Source organism: Leptonotus elevatus, chromosome 3 (assembly GCF_054856555.1).
Source record: "Leptonotus elevatus isolate MCC_2025b chromosome 3, RoL_Lele_1.0, whole genome shotgun sequence".
NCBI classification, from domain to species: domain Eukaryota; kingdom Metazoa; phylum Chordata; class Actinopteri; order Syngnathiformes; family Syngnathidae; genus Leptonotus; species Leptonotus elevatus.
Genome location: NC_141241.1, coordinates 16,354,777 through 16,379,855, shown reverse-complemented (window position 1 = coordinate 16,379,855; position 25,079 = coordinate 16,354,777). Strand labels below are relative to the sequence as shown.

The following is a 25,079-nucleotide window of genomic DNA, read 5'->3' as shown; positions in this document are numbered from 1 at the left end:
GCTTCCGCGACTCTCTTGTCATTCTGAGGCTAAATGTTTGCATTTCAGTGAAGAGTGACACAAACTCTGGCTCACAAGCAAGAAATACTACGGCCCTAGTAAAGGGTAAAAATGCTCAATGCTGGATTTGGGAATCCAGGTCCATAGGTTAGAGCAGCCAAAATGACCACACTGTTAATAATAATTAAAGTAAGCCTAATAAGATTTGCTGTCACCTATAACACAATGCTGAAACATGTTTGAGGCTTAACTGATCTTAACTCATTCACTGCCATTGACGGCTATAGACGTCAAAAAATCATTTTAACTATTTCTATTAGTTTAAAAAAAAATCAATTTTTGTTAACAAGAGTATGAAAACCTAGAATCTTTTTTTTTGTACATTTAGAACAAATGTAAAATTTGTGATTAATCGTGAGTTAACTATTGAAGTCATGCGATTAATTACAATTAAAAAAATTAATTGCCTGATGCTCCTAATTTTTTATAATATTTTCTTAAAAAATAAAAATATTATTTAAAAAAATGTATAGGTTTTCATACTCTTGTTAACGAAAGTGGATTTTTTCTTTTAAAGTAATAGAAATAGTTCAAATGATTTTTTGACGTTTATAGGCGTCAATGGCAGTGAATGAGTTAACCTACATTGGATTGATATCAAAGCGGCCCCCTCATATTTCACTTTTTCAGTATGTGGTCCAAGGTGTAAAAAGTGTAGACAGCCCTGGGTTGAGAATCAGGACTCATCTTGAGCTTTGGCAAACCACACGATCAGCCATCATAATCCCGCAATGGAAACACAAACCAGATCAGCGTCTCCCGTTCCAAAACCGTATGACGGTGAACTGAAGTTTGATGGGCCACAGGGCTATGTGAGACTGAATAATGTATGTTTCCTTTTATAAGCTACAGTCGGAAGAGGAATAGCTGTCAGCCATATTGTCCTTCCTTCCGGTGTAAGTAAGAAGCTCTACTCTAAAACAGCCGTGTAGCCTGGGGACTCTGAGGCTGAGTCGTCTGCAGTAGGCACTTTTACTAGAAGAATATGACCCGCACTGAGCACAGTCCTGCGTAGTTCCAAAGTGAGATTTTCCAAGAATTGGATAAGCTTTACAGTTTCCGGCTCGAGTCGCAAAGAGTTTTGAGAAATTGACGTTGAATCTCACAATAATTCCTCAGTGGACACATCGCCTCTAAACAACAAAGTCGGCTATGTTAATTCAACACCTACAGAGTTACAGTGAACGCTTCAAAAGTGCCTATATTGTCCAACACTAAATATAGTTAAAACAACACTTGAAAATGTTCATTTTTTTTACATTGAGATAATTTGATAATTGAGATACTTAAAACAACTCTGATGGTAGTTGAAATGTAGCACTAGTTAACACTGGTCAGTGTTGACTTTACACTCTACAGTGTGGGGAAAGAGTTTAATTTGACATTATTGCGATTTTTTTTTTTTTACTCTTTACCAGCAGAGGTGGCAAATCCAGGTCCAGAAAGTAGAAACCATGCCACAGTTTGGCTTTAGCCCCTGAGGCTAGCTAGCTAGCTAGCTCCCTAGCTAGCTCCCATGGTGCTTGTTTACCTGCTAGGGAGCTAGCTAGCTAGCTAGCCTCAGGGGCTAAAGCCAAACTGTGGCATGGTTTTTACTTTCTGGACCTGGATTTGCCACCTGTTTACCAGAGTTAAATATTTAGTTAATATTAACATTTCTAGTGTTAATGAAAGCAATGTGTAGTGTAAGTGTACTACCATCAGTGTAATTATTATTATTTTTTTTTTATTCAAACATGCTATTTTAACTATATGTAGTTTGGACCAATATAGACACTTTTGAAGTGTTTCAATTGAACTCTGTAGGTGTTAAATGAACACTGCTAATTTTGCTGTGTATTGTGATGGCACAATAACAGCATGGCAGCCAAGTTGTGCTATGTTCCCCGTTTTACAGGGCAGTATCATAGACCTCAGGCTTTACGATTGGGGTCGCTCCAGGACCTGGCACCTGGCTCGGGGTGAAGGAAGCGGGAGGTTGTGATTGATCGCAACACGCGTCTTTTAAGGAAGGGGGTGTGGAGGATGTGGGAGGGGCTGAGACAAGAGGGCTCTGGCCTTTTAGCTGCTCCCGCACTTCGTACTCCAGACAAGGAGGCACAATCAGTTGGTCTTCAGGGTCCTGCTGTGCCGGGGCAGTGAAATACCCAGACTTCTTTTTTGGTGCCTCCAGCGCCACCTCGATGAGATTATGACTGTCCTCGGGGGCCACCACAGAGCCGTTGGACAGCTTCTTCCCAAACAGGCACGAAGTCGAAGGGGATTTCTTCAGGTCCGAGATCTCTCTTCCGCAAACAGCTAGCAGGCAGCCGTTTGTCGCCGAGACCACCACGCTGTTCTGTCTGCGCATCTTGCCATTTGGGTAATCAGACCCTCGCTTTTCAAAGTCTGTGTCCTTCAGACTCTCAGGGGCCCCTGACCGCAGTTGAAAAGCGCAGCAGTGAATGTCCACCTCCACTTCTAACTTGCTGCCGTTGGAGATGACGCCCTCCAGCGGGGTCTCATCGTCGCTGTCCAAACCGTTGTCAGAGTGGTTGCTGGAGAATGTAGCGCAGGAAGGTTGCCGCTGGAACAGGCCCACATGGCTCCCTAACCCGACCGAACTTGGGACCATGATACCACACAGAGTCGTACCGGGGTGCAGGCTACAACGTCTCTCAGGGCGTGGCGCGGCTCCTGAAGTTGGGTGCTCATCGGAGGCGGTGGAGCCCGCCTCGCTGCCCACTTCCGACGCCGACGTCTCGCTGTTGAACTCGGAGACCACCCCGCTCGTGGATGACAATGTTGCTGTGTCACTTGGGGCTGGCGTCATAGAAACAGCCAAAGGGACGGGAGGGAGACCACGGGGTTCTGTGGTGTAGACGGCTGGCTCGCAGGTACAGCTGTCCTCAGCAATGTTCAAGGCCACGACCACAGCCCCAATGTTGTCCTTGCAGCCGTAGCTCTGGGCCAGTGTGCAAAGCTTCTTGGCGGCGGCCCGCGGATCCCGCACGGCCTGAACTGTGCACACAGCTTCCTGGTAGGATACGCGTTCAAACAGCGCACGATTCCCCAGGATTAAGAAGTCATCGTGGGATGAGAGCGGCTCGGTGTGCACCCAGGGTTTCGGAAGCACCCAGGGAGACAGATAAGAGCAGCCCAGCAGGCGGGAGCAGCATGTCACACCGCTCACTTTGTTATCCTAGAAAACAGAAAATTCCTCGGGGTAAGGCAGATATTAATGATAGATGAAACGTTTGGAGGACCAAAAATGCCAAAATAAAATAAAAAGGGATATAAAAATATAATTCAAAAATCAAATACAAAAAATGTATATAAATAAAAATAAATAAATATGAAATAAGCATGACATAAATACATATGGGAGCACAGCGTTTTTATTTATTGATTGATATTTAATTGTATTTATACTTTTTTTTTTTGTATTTATTTTCATATTTACTTTTGTGTTTTTTATCTCTTTTTTTATCTGTTTTTCTTTTCTTTTCTTTTTTTCATATCACATTTTTGGTCCTCCACATAAACAGGATGTAAAAACATAATTCAAATATTAAATACAAACAAATAATATAAATGGAACTAAAAAATAAATATGAAATAAGCATGAAATGAATATGAGAGCACAGCATTTTTATTTATTGATTGACATTTAATTCTATTTACACATTTATTTTTGTATTTATTTCCATATAAATTTTTATATTTATTTTTTTATCTCATTTTTTATTTATTTATTTATTTTATTTATATATATTTTTTGTACTACATTTTTGAATTATATTTTTTAATTAGTTTTTATTTTAATTTCTATGTATTTATATATGTTTTATTTTAGCATTTTTGCTCCTACATATAAGCAGGATATACAATAAACACTCAAATATTCTTCCTTAGACTCTGTAATATGCCAGGTACACCAATTAGGCCGTTTGAATGGCAAACCAAACCGGAAGTCTCCGCAAGCAGCCTAATGCAGTCACCACTGATTACTCTACCCACTCTAATCGGAAAATTACCTCAGTAATGATGGCTTTGCTGAGTTTAACTCTCTCCATCTCCTCAGTGCAGTTCTCCAGGCTGTACACCTTCGAGAGGGGAACAGGTCGGCCATCCCGACACAACACCGCATGGCAGGTCCCTACGTTGGCCACTGTCACACTGAGGTAGCCTCCTGGCTCTGAAGACTCATGGTGGATATAACACAGCAAGGCAGAGGCACCCAATTTCTGGCCAACAGTACCTAGTTTCCTGTTCCGATGTCAAACACACAACCATGGTCAACCAACCATACATGAACTCTTCAGAAAAAGTGATACTTTGTATATAGGCACAAACCTGTGTGAAGTTAGGAATGTATTGCTCATATACACACTGTCAATACTGGAATGTTGCACTTCCTCGCACAGCACGTCACCCATGGTGCACTGCAGCAGCCGAGGCACTTCCTCATTGCGGTCGCCGTCAAAAATACCGTAGCACGCTTCTACGCTGTCTCCAAGGCGGTCGATAACCAGCATGGACACACACAACCTGTTGTAAATTCAAATGTGTACGCAAGATAAAATGATTTTATTGTCCAAAGGGTCCAGAAGTTAGAGATCATTTGCAAATGAACAATATCATCAAGAAGAAAAAACATATATAAGTCACTCTGGATAAAAAGTATATTTTGGGGGTTCTAAACTTTTTTACCTATGGAAAAAAAAAACATTTTGAGTTTAAAATGGCTTACCTTAACTACAATCCGGTGTTGCATTGATTAGCATGTGACATCCACCACAACAAGGATATTGATTTAATGATGTGTTTACAGCACCAAAAGGCACAATAACCAACCAGGATTCTACCTTTTGGCCACAATGCAACACAGGATTCTCTTAAAGTAAGCTTTTTTTAAACAAAGAACAAAAACCTTTTCTGTAGTTATAAGCTTAAGCTTGGAATTCAACCAGAACTCATTCGCTGCTGTTATGTACAGTAGAGTATAATTTTCTGACATGCAAAAAAAAGTCATGAGTTAAAAAGCTCACTTATTCCTTTGACCGCTCATTTCGGAGTACCCATGGCTCCAGGGAGCAGAGGCGTTTTGCGAGTCCCCCGTTGCGGTGGATTTTTGGTCCAACTTCAATGTGGTGATGTGACTTAAAACAGGAGGTAAAATACAGAAGGGTCTAGTAATCATTTCACCACCAAGACAAGACAAGCTTTGGATATGACGGCGCTCAAGAGAAGTGAAAGAAAATTGTTGGAAAATACTGTTTTTACTCTAGCCAAAGCCATGTCTAATCAAATTGTTTTGATTTGGTGCCATCTTGTGGTATTTTAGTGCCAACAACTATGTTGAAGTGAGGGGAGGAGCTTCATTAACTAAAGCAATAGTCTTTTCTAATTTTATTATTATTATTATCTATTTTTTCCCTTGGAAATGTACCTGAAAATGTTCAACCAACCCAGGCGAGGTGCATCAGTGGGAGACTCACCTGAAGAGATTAAGAGTTTTGTGTTCCAGCATCAGGCTGCTGTTGCCTGTCAAATCCAACTCCTGGAGGCTGGGCGGCAGCGATTCAGGCAGTTGGATCTCAGTCAGCTCGTTACAGCTCAGATCCACAAGCTGCAAATACACGACACGACCTGCTTGTCACGCGACGCCGCACTAGAAAAAAACAAAAACAAACTCCGAGCTGTTTGACCTTGATTTCAGGAAGGTTGAGGATCTCCGGGAAGACGTTAATGTGATTGGAGTGCGCTATGAGGGTATGCAGTCTCTTGCAGCTGGAAACCGTGGAGGGGATGCTTTTCAGCTTGTTGCCACTTAGGTTGAGCTCCTCCAGCAGCTCCAGCTTACTTAGCTTACTAAAGACAAACAAACATGGCCAACTTGAGCTAAACAAGTAAAAGTGCAGACTATAAACACAGGCCAGCTCCTTTCCTGAGAAAATGCTTCTATGAAAATGTCTGAGATAGAATGATGTTTGTTCTTTGAATAGAATAGAATATGAGTAACAGGTCACATGAGATCAGTGATTCTCAAAATGTGGTGCGCTAGCTCTATCTAGTGGTACATGAAAGAATCGCTGAAATAAATGTTCAACCTGACCAACAAATAAGATCTAAAATTGAACAAACCTGGCAGGGAATGAGAGCAGCTGATTGTAGGCCATGTGCAGGACCCTCAGGTTGTGGTGTCCTACCAGCAGAGTGCCGCAGTTTTCGTTCAGGTTGTTCCTGGTCAGGTAGAGTTCCTGCAGCGTGCTTAGGCTGTCATCTGATTGGCCACTGGGTGGAATACTTTCCAGGTTATTGGCTGACACGTTTAAATGTTTTAGACTGTGAAGGGAGGGGGGAGAAATAAATACACCGCTCATTAGTTTTCTGGGCACCAGGTATAATTGTACAATAAAATACAAATATATATTCTTGCTTAAACTAGTCCAGGGTTCTGCAACCTGGGGCTCTGGAGCCACATATGTGACTCTTTAGTCCCTCTCCTGTGGCTCTCTGTGGATCTAAAAAAAAAACTGTAGTAATTAATATTGTTTTACTTTTATTAATTTTTTTTAGATCAAATATTCTTTAAATTAATTAATGATTTAGTTTTTTTTAATGAATAATTAAATATTCAAAAATTGTCAGAGTCCAAATTTTTGAGTGGAAAAAGTTTTTTTTTAATTAAAATGTCCAAAAAGTGACCATAAAATGTCCAAAAAGGAAGAGGAAAATCAGAAAATTACTATAAAATGTCCATGAAATTGCCAAAAATGTCAGAGAATTGAATTAAAAAAAAAGCAGAAAAGAAAATATGAAAATGTGAAAAGTACGGTTACTATAAAATTTCCAAAAACAAAATGAAAGTCCAAAAACAAGCATACCATGTCTACAAAATTGCAACAACAAAAAAAGTCAGAAAATTTGTTTTAAAAAGACTGGAAAGAAAATGTTTTAAAAAGGAACCTTAAAATGTCTAAAAACAAAAGAATAAATCTCCAAATTTACCATAAAATGTCCACAAAATTGCCAAAATTTTTAGAAAATTGATGGCAAAAAAATTTGCCATACAATGTCCAAATAAAGAAGGAGAGAGGCATAAAATTACCAGATGTCCATAAACTTTCCCAAAATTTTAGACATTTGCCAGAAAGGCAGAAAAAAACAATTATGAAAAAAAAGTACGAAAAAAACCCCGGAAGACGAAAAGGTAGAAAAAAAATTCTCAAAGTATTGGATGCTGCATATTTTTCTGTGATGATGCAGCTCCAATTAGCTCTTGGTCCCTTATTAATTAAACTAACACGAAAACACTGTTTCGCTCATCACAAATTTCAAATGTTTTGCGGCTCCAGACAGATATTTTGTTATTTATTTGCCCCAAACTGGCTCTTTTGACAGTAAAGGTTGTTGACCCCTGAACTAGTCCGACTCCTAACGTGTCATGCATAGTGAATCCGCCATGATTCTGTCTCAGCATTTGAGACACAAAAGTCCATTAGAGCTCTAATGGGTGTTAAGTGATTTAGCTCGCAGGAAACAGCCGTTTAAATCTAGCTCACGTTGCAGTGCATTACATCGATGTACACCGCAACACTTCCATACACACGAGCCAAACAACGAGAAATAATACTTTCGTTGTCACCTCGGAGTACACCAAGCTGGGAACAAACCAAGAAGACCAAAACAAAAAGATGGTACAAATCAAATGAAAATATGACGGATTAGTGGAACTCACTTTAAGGCCTTGAAGAAGAGACTCTCTGGGAGTTCTGCTAGCTTGTTGTGCTGGAGGTCCAAAACTTCCAGGGGGATGTGGTCCAGCAGGTCTGGCAATCTCTGCAAGCGATTGTTCCCCGCTAGAAGCTTCCTCAAACTCAGGCTGTTGAGCAACCTGAAACAACACATGACACAGGGGATTACAACTACAAAAAATTAGTTACGAGTCAGTTTGGACAGCAAAGTTAGCAGTTTAATTAAAGACTGTTCATTTTCAATATATAAGAATGGAAAGTCATAACCAAGCAGTTAACACTAAGATGACTGAAAAGCACTACTTAAAGTTCCTCCACTTACATAGTGTCTTGGCACCACGATGCCACAAGATGGCAGCAAAGCACTACTTTTGTCCAAAGGAAACTCCTCAACTCACTTCAACATAATGCCATGGCACCAAAACGCCATGTGGCAGAAAAGTATTACTTATGTCTAAATGACACTTCTCAACTCCTTAGCACCAAAATGGTACAGAGATGCCACAATTTGGCAGAAAAGCACTACTTTAGTCTAAATGAATCCCTTCAACATAGCGCCTTGGAAAGAAAATGGCACTAGATGGCAGCAAAGCACTGTTTTTGTCCAAATGAAGCTCCTCAACTCGCTCCAACAAAGTGCATTGGCACCAATCTGGTACCAAGATTCCACAAGATGGCAGCGACACGCTACTTTTGTTTAAATGGAGCTCCTCAACTCACTCCCTCATACAGTAATGCCTCGGCATGAAGATGTCATAATATGGTGCTAGAACGATACTATTTTTGCTTTGTTAACTCATTTACTGCCAACGACGGCTATAAACGTCAAAAAATAATTTTAACTATTTCTATTAGTTTAACATTTTTTCCACTTTTGTTAACAAGAGTATGAAAACCTAGACTTTTTTTATTGTACATTTAGAACAGATATGACATTTGTGATTAATCGCGAGTTAACTAGTGAAGTCATGAGATTAATTACGATTAAAAACTTTAATCGCCTGACGCCCCAAATTAAAAAAAATATTTTCTTTCCTATTTTTTTATAATTCATTCACTGCCGTTGATGGCTATAAATGTCAAAAATAAATGTTAACTATTTCTATTAGTTTAACATTTTTTTTCCACTTTTGTTAACAAGAGTATGAAAACCTACATTTAGAACAGATGTAAAATTTGTGATTAATCGTGAGTTAACTAGTGAAGTCATGCGACTTAATAAAAATTAATAAATAAATAACCGCCTTTTGCCCGTAATTTTGAATCATCTTTTTTTTATATGGATTTATGTCAGTGAACGAGTTAATGCATATATATATATATATATATATATATATATATATATAGAGAGAGAGAGAGAGAGAGAGAGAGAGAGAGAGAGAGAGAGAGAGAGAGAGAGAGAGAGAGACTCAAACCAAAACTATGCTCATTAGTGGATAAAATGGTTGTCACCAACAATCACATGCCAAGATGAAAAAAAAAAAACATTTTGGATGTCCTCCATTGTTCCCTTTTGTTTAGATTGCGTCATGTTCCTAAGGTGTCACACTATTTACATAGCCGATGTAACTAATGCCAACACACTTGGGAAATAGAAACTTGGCTTTACATAGAAGATGACGACTGTACTTGTGAATGAGGGCAGCACCAGGGCGGACGTGGTTAGCACAACTGCCTCACAGTCGGAGGAGGTTGGAAGTGCCAATCCCTCAGACTGTTCTGTGTTTTTATATTCTCCGCCTTCTTGCGTGCCAATCTAACCTGGACGGAAGCTCAGCGAGGAGATTGTGCGTGACATCCAGCATCTCCATCTTTCTGCAGTCACACACCCAATCTGGCAGGTGCTCCAGAAGGTTCCTGTCTCAACACACAGACACACAAACGCTCACCTTGGTATAGTACGTTAAATGTAATAAATAACCGATGGGTCACATTTCTGCCAGTCGAACTCACTGTGATAAATCCAAGTGTGTCAGTTGGTTTGGGACTTGGTAAACGCTGACCGCGCTAAGGCCTGTGGGCAGATGCAGGCAGCAGTCAGCACTTAGTCGCACGGATTTTTGCTCAACAAGAGTAGACATATACTGACTGGACGCTACATTAGGGACACCTACAGAGCTCCAAATGTTCCCAACAGTCTATTATTTTCATTTTGTAGCATTTCGGCCTTTATGCGTTGCCGTGTTCAACTGATTTATATGACTAATGATGATGTCACTGTCCACTAATAGGTCCGTCAGAGCTAGCCAAATTTCAAAGCTAGCACAGCAAGTCTGTAGCCATCTTCACGCTGACTCACGGTTGCTGCCAGCATGAAGCATGCGCAACGCCAAGCCGCCGACCGTCAGCGTCCTCAGCTGGTTGCGCTGACAGTTGAGCGTCTCCAGGCTGCAGACGGAAGTGAGGTCCAGTGAGTCTAAACAGTTGTCCCTCAGGTCCAGGTGGGCCAACTGGGCCACCGACTCCGGACTCTCGCTTTTCACACAGCGTAGTCCATTTAGCCTACATGACACAGCAAAGGCAATTACAGGTTAAACTGGAAGTGGAAAATCATCGCAACTACTGATGTTGACGTTCCATGTATTGCTTATTGACCTACCGACTAACTCAACAGCATTATTTTGCTGCTTGTTTTTATTCACATTACCTCCAGTGAAGTTCGGGAGGTTCTCTCCTAAATGTCATGTGAGCAGTTAATAAACAACTGCTCTTTCCCGAGCGCTGCCTGCTCACTAATTCACCACAGACGCACTTTGTCCTTGTAAATACACCCGCTCATTATTTTACACACGTCCCATCCAAGCGCTCTGGTTGAGTTATCGGCCGGCCGAGGGTGGGGCACAGGTCGGGTGTTAGGAGGAAATATGGGCGAGAAGAGAAAACTCAATGAGCGATGAACGGCCATTCTTCAACAGGCAGCACTTGGCCAACAAATACAATAAGTGCAGTTAGAGGAGATCTGAGGTGTGAGGAGGGAATAAAACATCTGATAACTCTCAACAAACTGTCAGTCTATCATTAGAAAGGGCAATAAATCTAAACTGGAACGAAGATCTTGCTGAGGGTTAGGAAAAAGGATGTATATCTTTCTGACATTTCCTCATTGAAATGAATGGAAATGACAACAATCTGTTCCCCCCAAAAATTCGAATGTGTTTTTTAAGGCGAAAACAATTTATAATAGTGTGCTTTATAAAAACATAGTGATTATAAGGGGTAGTCAACCTCCCAAAATGTTCTATGCAGCCCCACTAGTCCAAATACGGTATTCTGGTTAATATTGTGTTAGTGGAATATGAGTTAAGCAACAAAATCCAGCAGTTTTTATCAGTATCAGAAAGCGGCCATTTTGCTACTTGTTGTTGAGTGAAAATGACATCACAGTTGCTCAGGTCTCAGGTAACAACCAATCACATCTCAGCTGCATAAAACGAGTGAGCTGTAATTGGTCGTTGCCTGAGCACTGAGCAACTGTGATGTCATCTTCAGTCGACAGCAAGTGGCAAAATGTCTGAGATGGATGAAAATGGCTGGATTTTGCTTTAGAACTCATATTACACAAATATAATATTAATCAGAATGTGATGTTTAGACTAGTGAGGTCACATATAACATATTATTAGGGATAGACCGATAATCGGCGCCGATATTTTATGAATATCACCATCGGCCTCTTTTTTTGTTTTGATGGCTGATATATTAAAAACTGTTATTTTTGCTTCGATGGCCGCTTTTCTCTTCCGTCTGCTCTGAGTCAGTGGTTGTTGACTACCTGCATTGGCCCGTCCACAGCACCATCTGATTGGTTGCTCGTGTATTGCTAACAGCCAATAAGCAGCAATTTGCGGCTATTAGCCCGCAAGCTAACAGCTACCTCGCGGATTAATGGCTATTTGGGAGTTAGCTGCTCTTGTTAGCCGCTCCAGCTCGTTCTTGCTAGCCACTGTTGTTAGCCGCTCCAGCTAGCTCCTGTTTGCCGAGCTGCTCGCTGGCTCGCTCTGAATTATACTTTGTAGTAATTGGTGGTTAGCTTGCGAAGTGTGGTCTCTCTGAGGCCCAACAGAGCATGTGCTTCAAAATCATTGCATCCAATTAGTTTAGCACTAGGCGGCACTAACTGTCAAATGCACTGTCTCTTCAAGCAAAATGTACGGAAGTAAACTGTGTTCACAATGGATGAATATATTCCTGTGAGTACTGTTTGTTATGAAGCGAGCCACAACAGAGCTCTTGAATCAAAAATTTTGCCCACAAAAATCATCCGACTGATTGGTATTGGTTGTGAGGAGATGCAAAGAGGTTATTACCTGAGGTCGATGTGTTTCAGGTGGCCCATGCTGAGCAGAGCACACACCTCCAAACACACCACTTGGTTCCCAGCCATGCACAACTTGTCCACGGCACTCAATCGCTCCAGCACTGCGGGGACGCGATTGAAGTCGTTGAAGGAGAGGCCGAGACTGCTGAGCTGGGACAGTTCACCCAGCTCAGCGGGCAGGGAGCTCAGGTGGTTTCCATCCAAGGACAGTGTTTGGAGGCTAGAAGACAGGAAGGCCTTATATTTCAAGGTATTACATATTTGTGAAGGCTGCCAACACCAGCCACCAATACTTAAAGCAAAAATAAATAAATAAATAAATAATATGACATTGAGTAATTCCTTCTTGCCAGTTGTTGGCGCTATACTGCAGCCATTTGACACATGAGCCAATTATCATATGCCTCAAATTTTGTGCTGTGTACATGTGTTTGTGTCACCTTTGCAGGTTGCCGATCTGCACAGGTACGGTGTGGAGATTGTTGCAGGAGAGGCAAAGCTCCGTGAGGGTGAGGATCTCACACACGCATTCAGGGAAAACACCCAGACGGTTGTGAGATAAGTTCAAGCTCTTCAACTGAGAGAACCTAAAGACCAAGAGAGCAGAGTTAACCCCGTTACATCACAGTTCTCCTTTTAGATTTGTGCGTTTGACTGTTTGTGTCGTTCAACAAACGGCTGAAAGTACAATTGAGGACCCCCCACCCCCACCCCCCCCCCCCCCCCCCCCAGTGTCCAGTGAGTGTTTCTGTATTGTGCATCAGTTCCAAGAATCAAAAGTGGCAATTAGAGTGTAAGGAAGCCCGGCATGATATCATGTACATTTTAATAGGCTTTCTGGGAGCAAATTGAGACACTTTTTACATGATTTATATACTGATAGTCTGTTCTGACAAATCCAATTTTTCATAAAAGACTTCAAATCTTATTGAACTGAAGAAATTAATTCTTAGTCGCGTTTATTTGTACTTCAAGCAAAATAATGTCTAATGTCAGCAAAAGGTAGCCTGAAGCCCTTATGTTATTGTAACTTTATAGCTAAATTAGGACAGAACGATTTCGAAATTATTATTTTTTTGTCCGCCTCACAATATTGTGATTGACTATGCGATAATTTTTACAGGGTCCTCTTCCCATGCATTTTTTTTTAACAAACTCAAGCAATAAATTAATCTGTATGGCAATAAACAATATAAAAGTTATTATACATAAATGTTTTGTCTAATAGGTTACACGAACCAATATGAAAGACAGTTTTATTTCTCTATTTCAATTAGTTTTGTTAAATTAAAACAAATTCATAAGTCCTAAATCCTAAGTATATGTATAGTGAATAGGATGGGGGGGTTCTGGGGCTTTATCACTTCAAATTGGTAAACATGTAGACTGCACTTCTTAAGCACCATACTTGCCTAAACGCTAAATTAAATACATAAAATATGGACATATGATAATGATGATTTTGATGAATTTGTTAAGCCCTGAGCTAAATGATTATGTCGATGATATGTGGGTGAAGTTCTTGCCTGGGGAGGTGGAGCAGCCCCCCAGGCCCCAGCAGGCTCATGAAGTTGTGTCGCAGGTTAAGGTGGGTGACGTCTTGGCTGTAGAACAGATACTCGGGCACCGCCTCAAGACTGTAGCATGACAGGTCCACAAGGCTGACTGTCTGCGACACCACCTTATAAACACAGACGATCACATTAACACAGGTAGCTAAAGCAGAGTGACTGTGTATTTTTTAAAATATAAATATATAAAGTGCATTCCAAATAAAAAATATTATCTGCGTGATTTGTGTTCAAATATCCATTGCTTGAGGGCTGTAACTACTCCAACACGGATGCTAGTTTCGTTAGCAATGGCACTTGGCATTGTCTGTTAGCATTAAGCTAGCGGACTTTTGTTGTAAGTTTTATGGTTTTATTATTTACACAACATGTCATTCTCTTTATTTTGTGGTTAAATTTTAACTAGGAATGGCATAAAAATGTTCAAGCAAGCACCTGTTCTCTTTTTTAAATGATTGTGGTAAAGTTCAATGCCACCATTTAGCACTCCGAGCTCAAATTTTTGCTAGCAAGTCAAGGCAAAAAATAATCAATCTAATCGGCCAAGCAATGGTTTGTTAAGTTAAGTTAAGCTAAGTAACAAAATTAACACCCAAATTGAGCAATCATTGAATTAAGTAAAAAAAATAATAATAATAATTTGAAACAACCTAAATAAAATAAAAAAGTAAAAGTATTTTTTTAAAGTTGAACCTTAGAATCTTTTTTTTTTCAGTGCAGATGTCACAAAGGGTTGACAGTCACGCATATGCATATTTATTTATTTTTTGCACAAAGGTAGCAGCTCAACAGACCTGCGTGTGGTTACAGGCTCCCTTTCACGAGTATCAGAACAACATCCCGCATTAAGCGCGAGGCTGCACGCGGAGCAGCGGGCCAGAAAATGGGCCGGCTGCTCGCAGGAGCGTGACATCACATAACTTGATTTGGGAAATGACAAAGACAAAACTGCTCATCTCCCACACAAACGCTCCGGCGCTTTCTCTTGAAGTGCGACTGCTTTCAAGATAAATGAGACTAATTAGGTGATGCGAGAGTGGAGCAATGGTTTGACTGAGGGGAGAAAGAAAGAATGCATTGTGACTCTAAATAATTGAAGTACTGTGATAGACGAGACATTGCACAGCAGGTTCAATGGAAGCTATGGCACAGAGCCACTAGTTACGCATGGTCATAGACAATCGCAGTGTGTCCCATTGGCCCAGAGTGGGCTATTTACTCAAGCCTGACAATAATTTGGTGGCTAATGTTGCTGCATAATTCATAGTTTAATGGCTTTAATTTCGCCAGCTGATTTCGATCTGCATGCATCAGCCAGAGTCACTTGTCATTTATGGAAGATCTGAGTAGAACGAACAAAACAGTACACAATGCACAGATGTTTGTATCTTAGTGCCTGCTTTTTTCTTCTTCTTCAGTATTGAGATTGCAATTTAACTCATTTGCTGCCATTGAACAATTTCTATTAGTTTAGCAATTTTTCCTACTTTTGTTAACAAGAGTATGAAAACCTAGAATTTTTTATTGTATTAGAACAGATATAACATTTGTGATTAATCGTGAGTTAACTAGTGAAGTCATGCGATTAATTAAAATTAAAAATTGCAATCGCCTGGCGCCCCTAATTTTTAATAATCTTTTCTTAAAAAAAAAAGATTATTAAAAATTAAACAAAAATGTGTTAATATTATTAATAATTAGGGGCATCAGGCGATTAAAATTTGTAATCGTAATTAATCGCATGACTTCACTAGTTAATTCACAATGAATCACAATTTTTATATCTGTTCTAAATGCAACCCCCCCAAAAAAATTCTAAGTTTTCATACTCTTGTTAACAAAAATGGAAAAAAAATGTTAAACTAATAGAAATAGTTCAAATTATTGACGTCTATAGCCGTCAATGGCAGTGAATGAGTTAATGTACAATTGTTATGTTAAATCATCATTGTCATTATCATTAAATATGATTTAATAATTTTATGTTTAATGTTTACACTTACGCACATCAGAGGCTGTAAGTCTAGCATCCTGAGAAGATGAAACATCATATAGTGTTAGCTATAAATGATAGATGATATTTATTGGCGGAATATATTGCCACTTCCCCTATTTTTTAAGTTGATTTATGATAGTGCTATTCTGCTTCAGAATGATTCCAGTCGGCCTCAAAAACAAGCTTTTGGAGTTTTGTTTTGTTTTTGGATACACTACAGTTCAATGATGAAAAACAAGCACAGGGATCCACAACATTTATCGTAATGATGACATAATGGTGACTTGTACTGTATATTTAATCATTTGTATTTATGTGTTTATATGCCAGTGCATCAAAATATTTATATGTGAAATCCGTCCGTGGCACATATAAAGAAAAAAATGGGGATTGCTGATCTTGAGCACAATAGGTACACCCCCTTTCTTTAATGATAGGCCTGCAAATTGCCTTCAGTCCGAGCAAGCACAGTATTCTAAATACATTTTTTGATTGGATTAATTTCTTCTTCTTCAAAGTATACCGGTAAGTGTAGCCCTGAACGTGCTCTTCCACTGTATCTGCTACATAAGGCAATAGAAAGTCACAAAATTGTCAACATGCTCTTAATAAAAAAACTTAATAAAAAGATTATTAATCCAATGCATCTTGATGAGATAAAAATATCATTTTGAATGAAAGATTTTCCTTTTATCTTGCGTTCCCAAATGCTGATTAAGCAAAATATGCGTTCAATCAATTATATTTCAATTAAAACAATAATGGAAATGCGTGAACAGCTTTTCACAGATAAAAAATATTTGTGCTCATATCAGACCATACGAATGTGTCGGAACGAGTCACACATCTCTTCTTTCTGCTATCTCAAACATGAACTACATAATATAATAAATGCCACAATCAATAAGTGCATTCATTTAAACACCACACTAACATGGAACAGTATTGCAGTATTAAACTGTTTTATGAATTATAATAATAAAAAAAATCATTGGCTCATTCTTGATTGACACTAAAGGTGTCTAGCATTTTGTTCACTTTATTTAGCCATCTGAGAAGTCAAAAGTATTCAAGACACCTGTTAGGATGCAGTGCAGTATGTAAGGTGGATTCATGTCGATCGATGTAGCTTCTTGCTAGCGAGCCCGCTAGCCTACAACCATAATGTAAGTTACACCTTCCAAACAAATATTCCCCCCACCGATTCACTATTTAAACATCATACACAATTTTGCAGTTGATGTCACGCATCGTCATCCTCATTGGATCGATCGATCGATCGATCGATCGATCGATCTATCTATCTATCTATCTATCTATCTATCTATCTATCTATCTATCTATCTATCTATCTATCTATCTATCTATCTATCTATCTATCTATCTATCTATCTATCTATCTATCTATCTATCTATCTATCTATCGATCTATCGATCTATCTATCTATCTATCTATCTATCTATAGTAGCGGGCTAGCTATAGCTAGCTAGCTAGCTACAGTATCTATATCTATCTATCTATAGCCTACATGCTTTTTAATTACACATAAATTATTGCTATTTGTAGGTGATATTTGTTTTTATCTTGTCTTCATGAGCATACTCAGTATTGGAGTAATAGTAAATATTATGGTGCTTGGATTACGTTACTAACTACATTTTTTAGCAGATAACTTGTAACTGTAACGGATTACATTTTAAAAGTAACCCTCCAAACCCTGGAAACAACCTTTCATCTATGTCTGTGTAACTCCCGAGCACTCTCAGCCCGTACAGTAATCCATGCGGCCATGGCAAAAAAAGAAAGACAGCGCACTTAGAGTGAATCTGCAACTAATTGGATTCCTTTTTTGTTCCGTTTGCTTTCGCATCTCGTGGCGACCATCGTAAGCTGCCCGTAGTACCTCAGAGGCCGCGCTCACAACGATTGCTTGGTTGGCAGGAAGGAGCTAAGGCGCAAAAGAAATTCCGCGAGACAAAGCAAAGACACACACACACACACACATTCTCAATACCGCACTAAAGAGCTGCTGAATGGACACAAGAAAAGATAAGACTAATAATGGTGAACAAGGCATACTACAGTGGATATAAAAAGTCTACACACCCATGAAATGCCAGGATTTTGTCATATAAAAAAAGAGAAAAAAAATAAATCACTTCTACCATTAAATAACTAATAATTCGAAAAGGGAAACAAACGGACAGAGCAAAAATGCTTCTCATACTAATAACGTAACGATAACATACAAAATGCTTGATAATTGACTTTGCCTTCTTACTTTGGATGCCTGTCGATGCCACCTCTGGTAGTCGGCCAGTGTGTCGTAGTTGACAAAGTAAGTCTGAGCCTGTGATCCGGCGGAGCTGAACATCAGGCAGTGTTGTCTCCTTTTCACCTCCTCCACCTGAACACAAACACACGTCAGACGAAAATATTAGAAGCAACTCTCAGCGTGATGCATTGCGCATCCACTGGTATGGCTACTTTAGAGCGCCTCGTTGTCATCCCTGAGTGCGCGCACGATGAGTGGCGAGGTGGTTTTCAAACTCCAATTTGTCAGCTAGAATGTTAGTGCCATTTTAGAGCGCCTCATTGTCTCGTTAACCAGGTGAAATATGTTCCAGCCACCGTGAATAATTTTTCAGTGTAAGTACTGTAGTATGAGCATTCTGCCAGCAGTTTGTTGAACTCAGAGCTCTCACCTTCCCTCCAACCAGGGGCAGGATGTGCATCTTGCCGGTCAGGCTGTCTTTGACGGAGGCCACGATGAGACACGTCCCGCAGAGAATGACCTGCCGTTCGGCCCACTTGTGCAGCTGCGTTTTGCCCTTCCGGACGCTGAACACGCCCTTCAACATGGTGCGCTCCTGCTGGTCCACGTTCACGGGTCGCTCTAAGGAAAGACAGAGAGGGAGAGAGATTATACACACCGACGGGGTTAGTACAGAACCACAAACATCTCTCCCCGTCTTCATCTGGTGTGGTAAATTAGCATCAGCTAATTCGTAGAAACAGAATGAAATCACATATTTAGATTTAGTGTTAGCTTTATTGACATTAGTAGGGTTATAATATTCTTTCAAGATTGGACAATTTGAATGGGAATCCTATGAAGAGGAATAAAAAAATTAATTTACGAAATGTTGGCTCATAAATTGGAATTTAAATATAGCTGATTCAAATATTACTTTTTTTTTAGGGTGACGCCAATTCCAATATTTGTCTGAAAAAAAATGTAACAACAGATTAATTGGCAGAATAATTTTAAACATACAGAATACATTTTTTTTTAATGTATTGCCAATTTTAAAATAGCTAATATTGGCCAAATAAGTCATCCAGCTGATTAATTAGTTGTCCCTAGAAAACATAGTTTACCAATAATCCTGACAATAAGTTTTTTGAGCAACAAGTCTTCATTTTTTCTTTGTATTGTGAGCCAAAATTGGCAATCCTAGTCACTGCACATCTCACGAGTACAAGGCAACAAAATGCGGATTGTATCCAACCATTAAATGTGTACGTACAGTATTCTTATATACCGGCGGTTATCGTTGTACACAATATCCAGTATATCCAGCGTGCAATGCAAATTAAACCACAAATTTAGTGCAAATAATATAGTCCATGAGTGCACTGAGGTAAGCGTAGTTGATTCAGTCCAGTGGGGGTTGGTGAGGTGATATCACCTACAGATTAGTCCACTCTTTGGGCTTCCTATTTCCGTCAAGTGCACTCTACGACAACACCATTTACATTGGACGCCTACCTCACACACTGTATGGATATGGGGCAGATATTCCTAAGCAATAAAATAACAGTATAACACTAAAGTGTTATGGTTATCTGATACGTATCTGTACATTTATTTATTTATGTATTTATTTATTCATTCATTCATTAGAGTGTTAAAACAACATACAACGCACATGTATTCTGGATGGGGAGGGGGGGGAAGTAATGTGTCTAACAACAGGGGCGATTTGGCAAAATACAAACACTTAAAAAAAAAAAACTTTAAACAAGTCAATCAAAACTGGGCATTTGGGCCCCGAGCATCCACCTGGTTTGCTTAGAATCCCACACACATTACACTTGCATAAGATGTTTTTTTTTTTTTTTTAAACCTTGTGTAGTTGTGAGGAATGAGCGTTTAAGAAAATGGATGGATGTTTTAAGTTAAATTTATATTTATTTAACTTTAATATGCAGACAGTATATTTCAACGTACCCAAAAAGGTCTTCTAAGTGGTATTTGGTGTAAAAAAATAAAAAAATAAAAAATAAAAAGCTTGAGAAACTCTCTAAGTGATGTCGATTGTGCAGCTGTACCTAATGTTGTGTCCATTGAGAGCAAGAGCACGGGTGAAAAACAACACACAACACAATAAGGCAAGTGAGAACTATGTAGCTGGGGCCCGGGAAGAAAAAAATAAAATAAACATATGCGTTGGAATCGAACCCGACTCAACTGCTAAGGCGGCTATGCTAACCGCTATTCCACCAATGTTGACGTCAGCGGGGGGACTCATAATGTTAAATTTGGGTGGAAGAAAGCCGTTTTTCGCTTTGCATATAACACTAAATATTTATGTATTTGTTCATTTCTCGACGCTATGTCCTTTATTTTCATAAAAAGCGAGCATCGTCGTACACGACGGATGTCAAAGATACGAAATAAATGCTCCAACGTCTTTCCATAATGTTTCTCCTCATGCTTGTGCTGTGCTTCCCACTCCGTGGCAGTGATTGACCGGCAAACATCCTTCTTTCCATCCACCTTCACTTTCCCTCGTCAAGGACGTCCAACTGTAAGGAAAGCCTGTCTTCTTTCCTTCGCCAGCAAAAGTGATTATGACTGAACAAAACAGCTTATGACAACCAAACTGTCTGCCAGGCACGTCTACAGCAGCGTTTCTTCCTTCCAGTCACAATAGAGCCATCCACAATGGATAAATGATAGATATTTTGGAGAGGGGGGGGGGGGGGGGGGTTATTGTTTTTTATTTTTTTATTTATCATATTGATGATTCAATTCAACTAAAAACATATTGCTGCCGACAGGATGAAAATTGTTGCTCTTGGATTTGATGGTTTGACATTTTAGACAAAAACAACAACATAACTTTACCTTATAGTCTGTTAGCGTAATGCTAACACCAAATGAAAAACACCATAGAAATGTAGCGGTGTTCTATAACCCATTCAGCAACAGATATTTGAACATGCAGTGCAGCAACACATGTAGACAAGCAAAATAGCAATACTCAGACATATATTCTTTATCCGGTGCGAAAAAAGGACTATTGTTACTGCAGCTTATTGGGTCACTGATGTAGTCGTGAAAATCGTATTCAGTTGTCTACATTATTGGATTATACTGCCCCCCGGTGGTGAAGTCACATACACCAGAAGGAATGTTTTGAGTTATGAGTGTGGTCATGGAATGGATTGAATTCCTATCTCAATGCACCACTGTATATAAATAGTACAGTTGTTTAAAAAAAATATATTTTTTTTTTATATTTCACATTTAAATGAACAAAAAAAGTCAGTGCTCAAGGGCTGCATTTGATTGATTAATTTTTTTAAACGTACAGATGTGATTTGTTATTCACACACGAGGTAAAAATAAACAATTGTTAAAATATGAATAAGAGTACATTTTAATTTAAAAAAACGAATTCAAATTTCTGATATTTTTATTTATTACTAATATGATTCTACATAATGAACAAATAATTTAATAAAGTAAATTTTTTTACACTTTTTTTATTTATTTAAAAAAATTGACAATTTATTTCATCAGCTGAATACAAAAAAATGCATTCATATTAGTGTTGTAGCAAAAACTGATTTGAATCCGAAAATCAATTTGGATTTAACAAATACTGTATGACAAAAGCTACAGCCATTCCATGTTGAATTGAATTGAACCAAATCAAATTGTTGTACTTAAAAATGTACCGTTCTTGAATCCCATCGCGGCCCACGTATCAAATCATCTTTTATTAGAGCAACGCACGCCAATAACATAAATATATATATTAGTATTGGCAATTGAATTGACTATTGTGAAACCATCGTGCCACCAGCCACCTTCACATCACTTTATTAGCGGGGCTCAGTGAAGAGCGTGTATGAACAAACAACATTAGGGCACGCCGCACCAACTGTTCAGCCTCACACGCACGGCAACAACTCTCGAGAGAGCCCTAAACTCCTCGGAGTGAGGACAAGCCTTGGCCAGGCCCTCTTCTCTCACCGTCACCCTCTGAGCCTTTAAAAACTGATACAGGGCCATATTCCAAAACAGCTTTCATTCAAAGGCCATCATCTGTAATTATCCGCATATACTGTACACGATATTCACACCATGCTTGCTTCTTGCGTGACAACACATCTGAAAATCATTAGTTGCCTTTCACAATGTGTCCGAACCATGAAGAGCCAAGTGTTGTCCCCCGAGGTCTGTGCTGTTATTAGTTGCCATGGAAACGGGCTTGTTGTCCAAATCAAAGTCCAGTCCGAGCTAGTAAACTAAACCTCCACCTCCTGCATATAAAAGTTGACTCCATGGGGGTTAAAGTGGGTTAAACGTCGGTGGATGTTGCGCAACGCTGTTTTCAAAGCGTATGCCGCGTCGGAGGAGAGAGCGCGATGACAGACGGGGCCCGGCAGACTAATTGTCACCCTGTGCGAAACGAAACGCCCTCCCGACGGCGGGGGGGAGAGTGAGGAAAAGTGACACATCGGAGGCGACCGCGGCCTTCGCTCGGCGGGAGAGTCGTTGGCATGTGACTTCACGCGGCGAGCGGGCGAGGCTCGGGCAAGGTTAAAGTGTGATGTCTTAATTATGACGAGGGGAAGTGGATGCATTAACCACAACAGGGCGGAGGGCTACGACGCCATTAAACTTGATGTTGACATAACAGGAAAACTGCTGCGTCATGCAAGAAGTGGAGTGTAGATATTTTGAGATGAAGTTGCCAATAATAATTGACCGGCGCATGTAAGAGTGAGTCCCAAGACTTTTGTCCATATGGCGTAACAAAAAGTACAATTGAAAACCTTGTGAAGGACATCGCAAATTCAGCATCACCGTAATAAATCTTGTTTTGGTCTCATCTCCTGGAACCCCTGCTCTCCATCTGCATGATATTTTTACCGTTGGAATCTTTTTTTAAATCTCACAATGGATTACTTCAAGGCAACTGACAAGCACTTAAAAGTCAGACTCAGAATAGCAAGCGGCTCTACTGGCACAGAAAAAGTCAGGCTTGATAGTAGGGGTGGGAATCTTTGAATGTCTCACGATTCGATTCGATTCCGTTTTTTGGGTCTGCGGTTCGATTTTTTTCCAATTAGAACGATTTTTGATTCAAAATGATTTGATTGACAAGGATTTTTGCTTCAGTCTATAGATGTGCAAGGAATTGTAATGATCTACTCCAGTCTGACTTGCTAATGCTAATTAGCGCGCTACTCGCGGCACTTTTATCACTCAAAAGAATGGCTCCATGCTGAAAAAAACCCAACATTTATTGGAATAACTTAATCGTGACTTTTTCCTTCTACTCTCTACAACTTAACAGTGTATTAGATCACGTGGAACCACACTGCCCGTCAGTGGCCAAACCGGGTACAACATGAACAGCGCTCCAAATAAAGGCACACACAGACAAAGGCAAGACAATAGAAAATAATTTAAATAAAATCGATTTTGGGACATTTAAAATAGATTCTGAATCGTACTAAATGAAATTTTTTGCGATTCTTATGAGAATCGATTTTTTTGGCACACCCCTACTTGACAGTCACATGCGGTTGGACTTTGTTGCTCTAAACTGGACTTAACGGTTGCAAACAATCAAAAAAAGGCGGCAAAATAGTGTTAACTACCACCAACCTAAACTGAAAGGATGACACTTTGCATTAATCAGTACCCGAGAAGTCGCTCTCACTTTCAACTGTATTATGATGGGAAATCGGAATGTTTCAACCAAGAGAGCAAACATATTGAGGCCAAAGAAAAGTTCCATCACAGACACATCACATTAGGAGGAGCTGTCAGGAAATAATGGGGATTCTGCTCTCATTCTTGGTGCCATTCATTTTGCAAATCCAATTCAATTCAATATGAAGCTGAAAATGTACATCCACCTTCTGCTTGGTATTTAGTTGCATTGTAAATCACATATGATGCTATATTGCCGATTTTCAAGTTATAACAACAATGATAATTTAGTTAGTTTATGACGTTTCGCATATGTTAGCATTTAGCTAGGAGATTTCATTATGGAATCGTTTATGGTTTAAGCCTTGTGTCCCTGGCCCCTTTGTCTTGCTTTTACACAGATCCCATCCTAGTGTCCTGTTTTTGTTGTTGCTGTTGTTGTTTTTTTTGTTATGTCAGCAAGTCAGTTGTTTGGGTCATGTGTATGTCAATCATTACAGCTTATCGCTAACAGGCGTGTTTTCCTCATACTGAAACTACTTCCTGCTTCCGTGTCAAAGAATCATGGGAAATGTAGTCCTACTAGCCTAATGCTGATGATCTTTTCTGGCGACAATATTTCGAATGTTACAATGCGGGACCTGTGCGAGGTAAACGGTTGCTGCACTGTATGTGTTTAAGTAGCAAATGCTTGAAGGTTCATAATTACTGTAATATATATGCTATGCTAATGTTTTAGCCCCATCTATGGCTTTTTGCATTATATGTTAGCATTAAGCTCGTGGAGTTTAGTCAGACGAAATTATATGGTTTGGGGTTTGAATATACATTCAATTCTCTTGTTTTGTGTGTCAGTTTTGAAGTAAACTTTAAGTTAGCATTACAAACAAATAGCTTGAATCAAGCATATGAGCGAGAGCCTAATTTTTGGTTAAGTTTAACTGTGATTAAAGGGTGTTGAAGGGAAATGGACAAGTTCTAGTCCATGTGGGTCAGTGAGTGTAATAAGAACAAATAAGTACGCTCTGGGGTGTCACAAATTCGTCCACAGCGCAACTTATTAAACACTGAGGCTTTGATTGGGAGCCAGATCAATAACATTATGTGCTGCTATCTCACCTCTCCCACATGACTCAATGTGGGACAGCGGCGGTGGGTCTCGACCATGCGGCCCCAGCGGGAACACAGCCCAAGCGGACGGGCGCCAGAGATGACAGCAGGCGGCGTCCCAGCTCCCTGCAGCTGCGTGGACGCGGCTGACCCACACAACCACTGGCCCACGGGTCCCCTGCCTTTGTTTTCTCTCGGCAGATTTTGATGAAGTCAGCATTAAGCCATCATTACTGTTTGTTTTTTATCTCATCCAAGCACCCCAGCGGAAGCGCGCGGGGAGGCTCAACATGATGTTCTTCATCAAATAAGATGAGCATGAGG

General features: G+C 39.8%; 1 protein-coding gene across 2 annotated transcripts in view; it reads right to left on the bottom strand.

Moving 5' to 3' along the window:
* Window positions 1-1,673: 1,673 nt before the first annotated feature.
* Window positions 1,674-25,079, bottom strand: part of phlpp2 (PH domain and leucine rich repeat protein phosphatase 2) — a 32,239-nt gene continuing 8,833 nt past the window's right edge. For both annotated transcript variants that reach the window (XM_086071261.1, XM_086071260.1), the window contains 16 exons: window positions 18,391-18,581; window positions 17,967-18,092; window positions 13,644-13,798; window positions 12,558-12,704; window positions 12,107-12,337; window positions 10,099-10,301; window positions 9,753-9,813; window positions 9,561-9,656; window positions 7,784-7,939; window positions 6,187-6,387; window positions 5,751-5,913; window positions 5,541-5,671; window positions 5,091-5,201; window positions 4,396-4,590; window positions 4,077-4,308; window positions 1,674-3,241 (listed from right to left, as the gene is read on the bottom strand). In XM_086071261.1, the coding sequence (XP_085927387.1) occupies window positions 1,952-3,241; window positions 4,077-4,308; window positions 4,396-4,590; window positions 5,091-5,201; window positions 5,541-5,671; window positions 5,751-5,913; window positions 6,187-6,387; window positions 7,784-7,939; window positions 9,561-9,656; window positions 9,753-9,813; window positions 10,099-10,301; window positions 12,107-12,337; window positions 12,558-12,704; window positions 13,644-13,798; window positions 17,967-18,092; window positions 18,391-18,581 (3,689 nt within the window). In that variant the 3' untranslated portion in view covers window positions 1,674-1,951. The remainder of the gene's footprint in view (window positions 3,242-4,076; window positions 4,309-4,395; window positions 4,591-5,090; window positions 5,202-5,540; window positions 5,672-5,750; window positions 5,914-6,186; window positions 6,388-7,783; window positions 7,940-9,560; window positions 9,657-9,752; window positions 9,814-10,098; window positions 10,302-12,106; window positions 12,338-12,557; window positions 12,705-13,643; window positions 13,799-17,966; window positions 18,093-18,390; window positions 18,582-25,079) is intronic.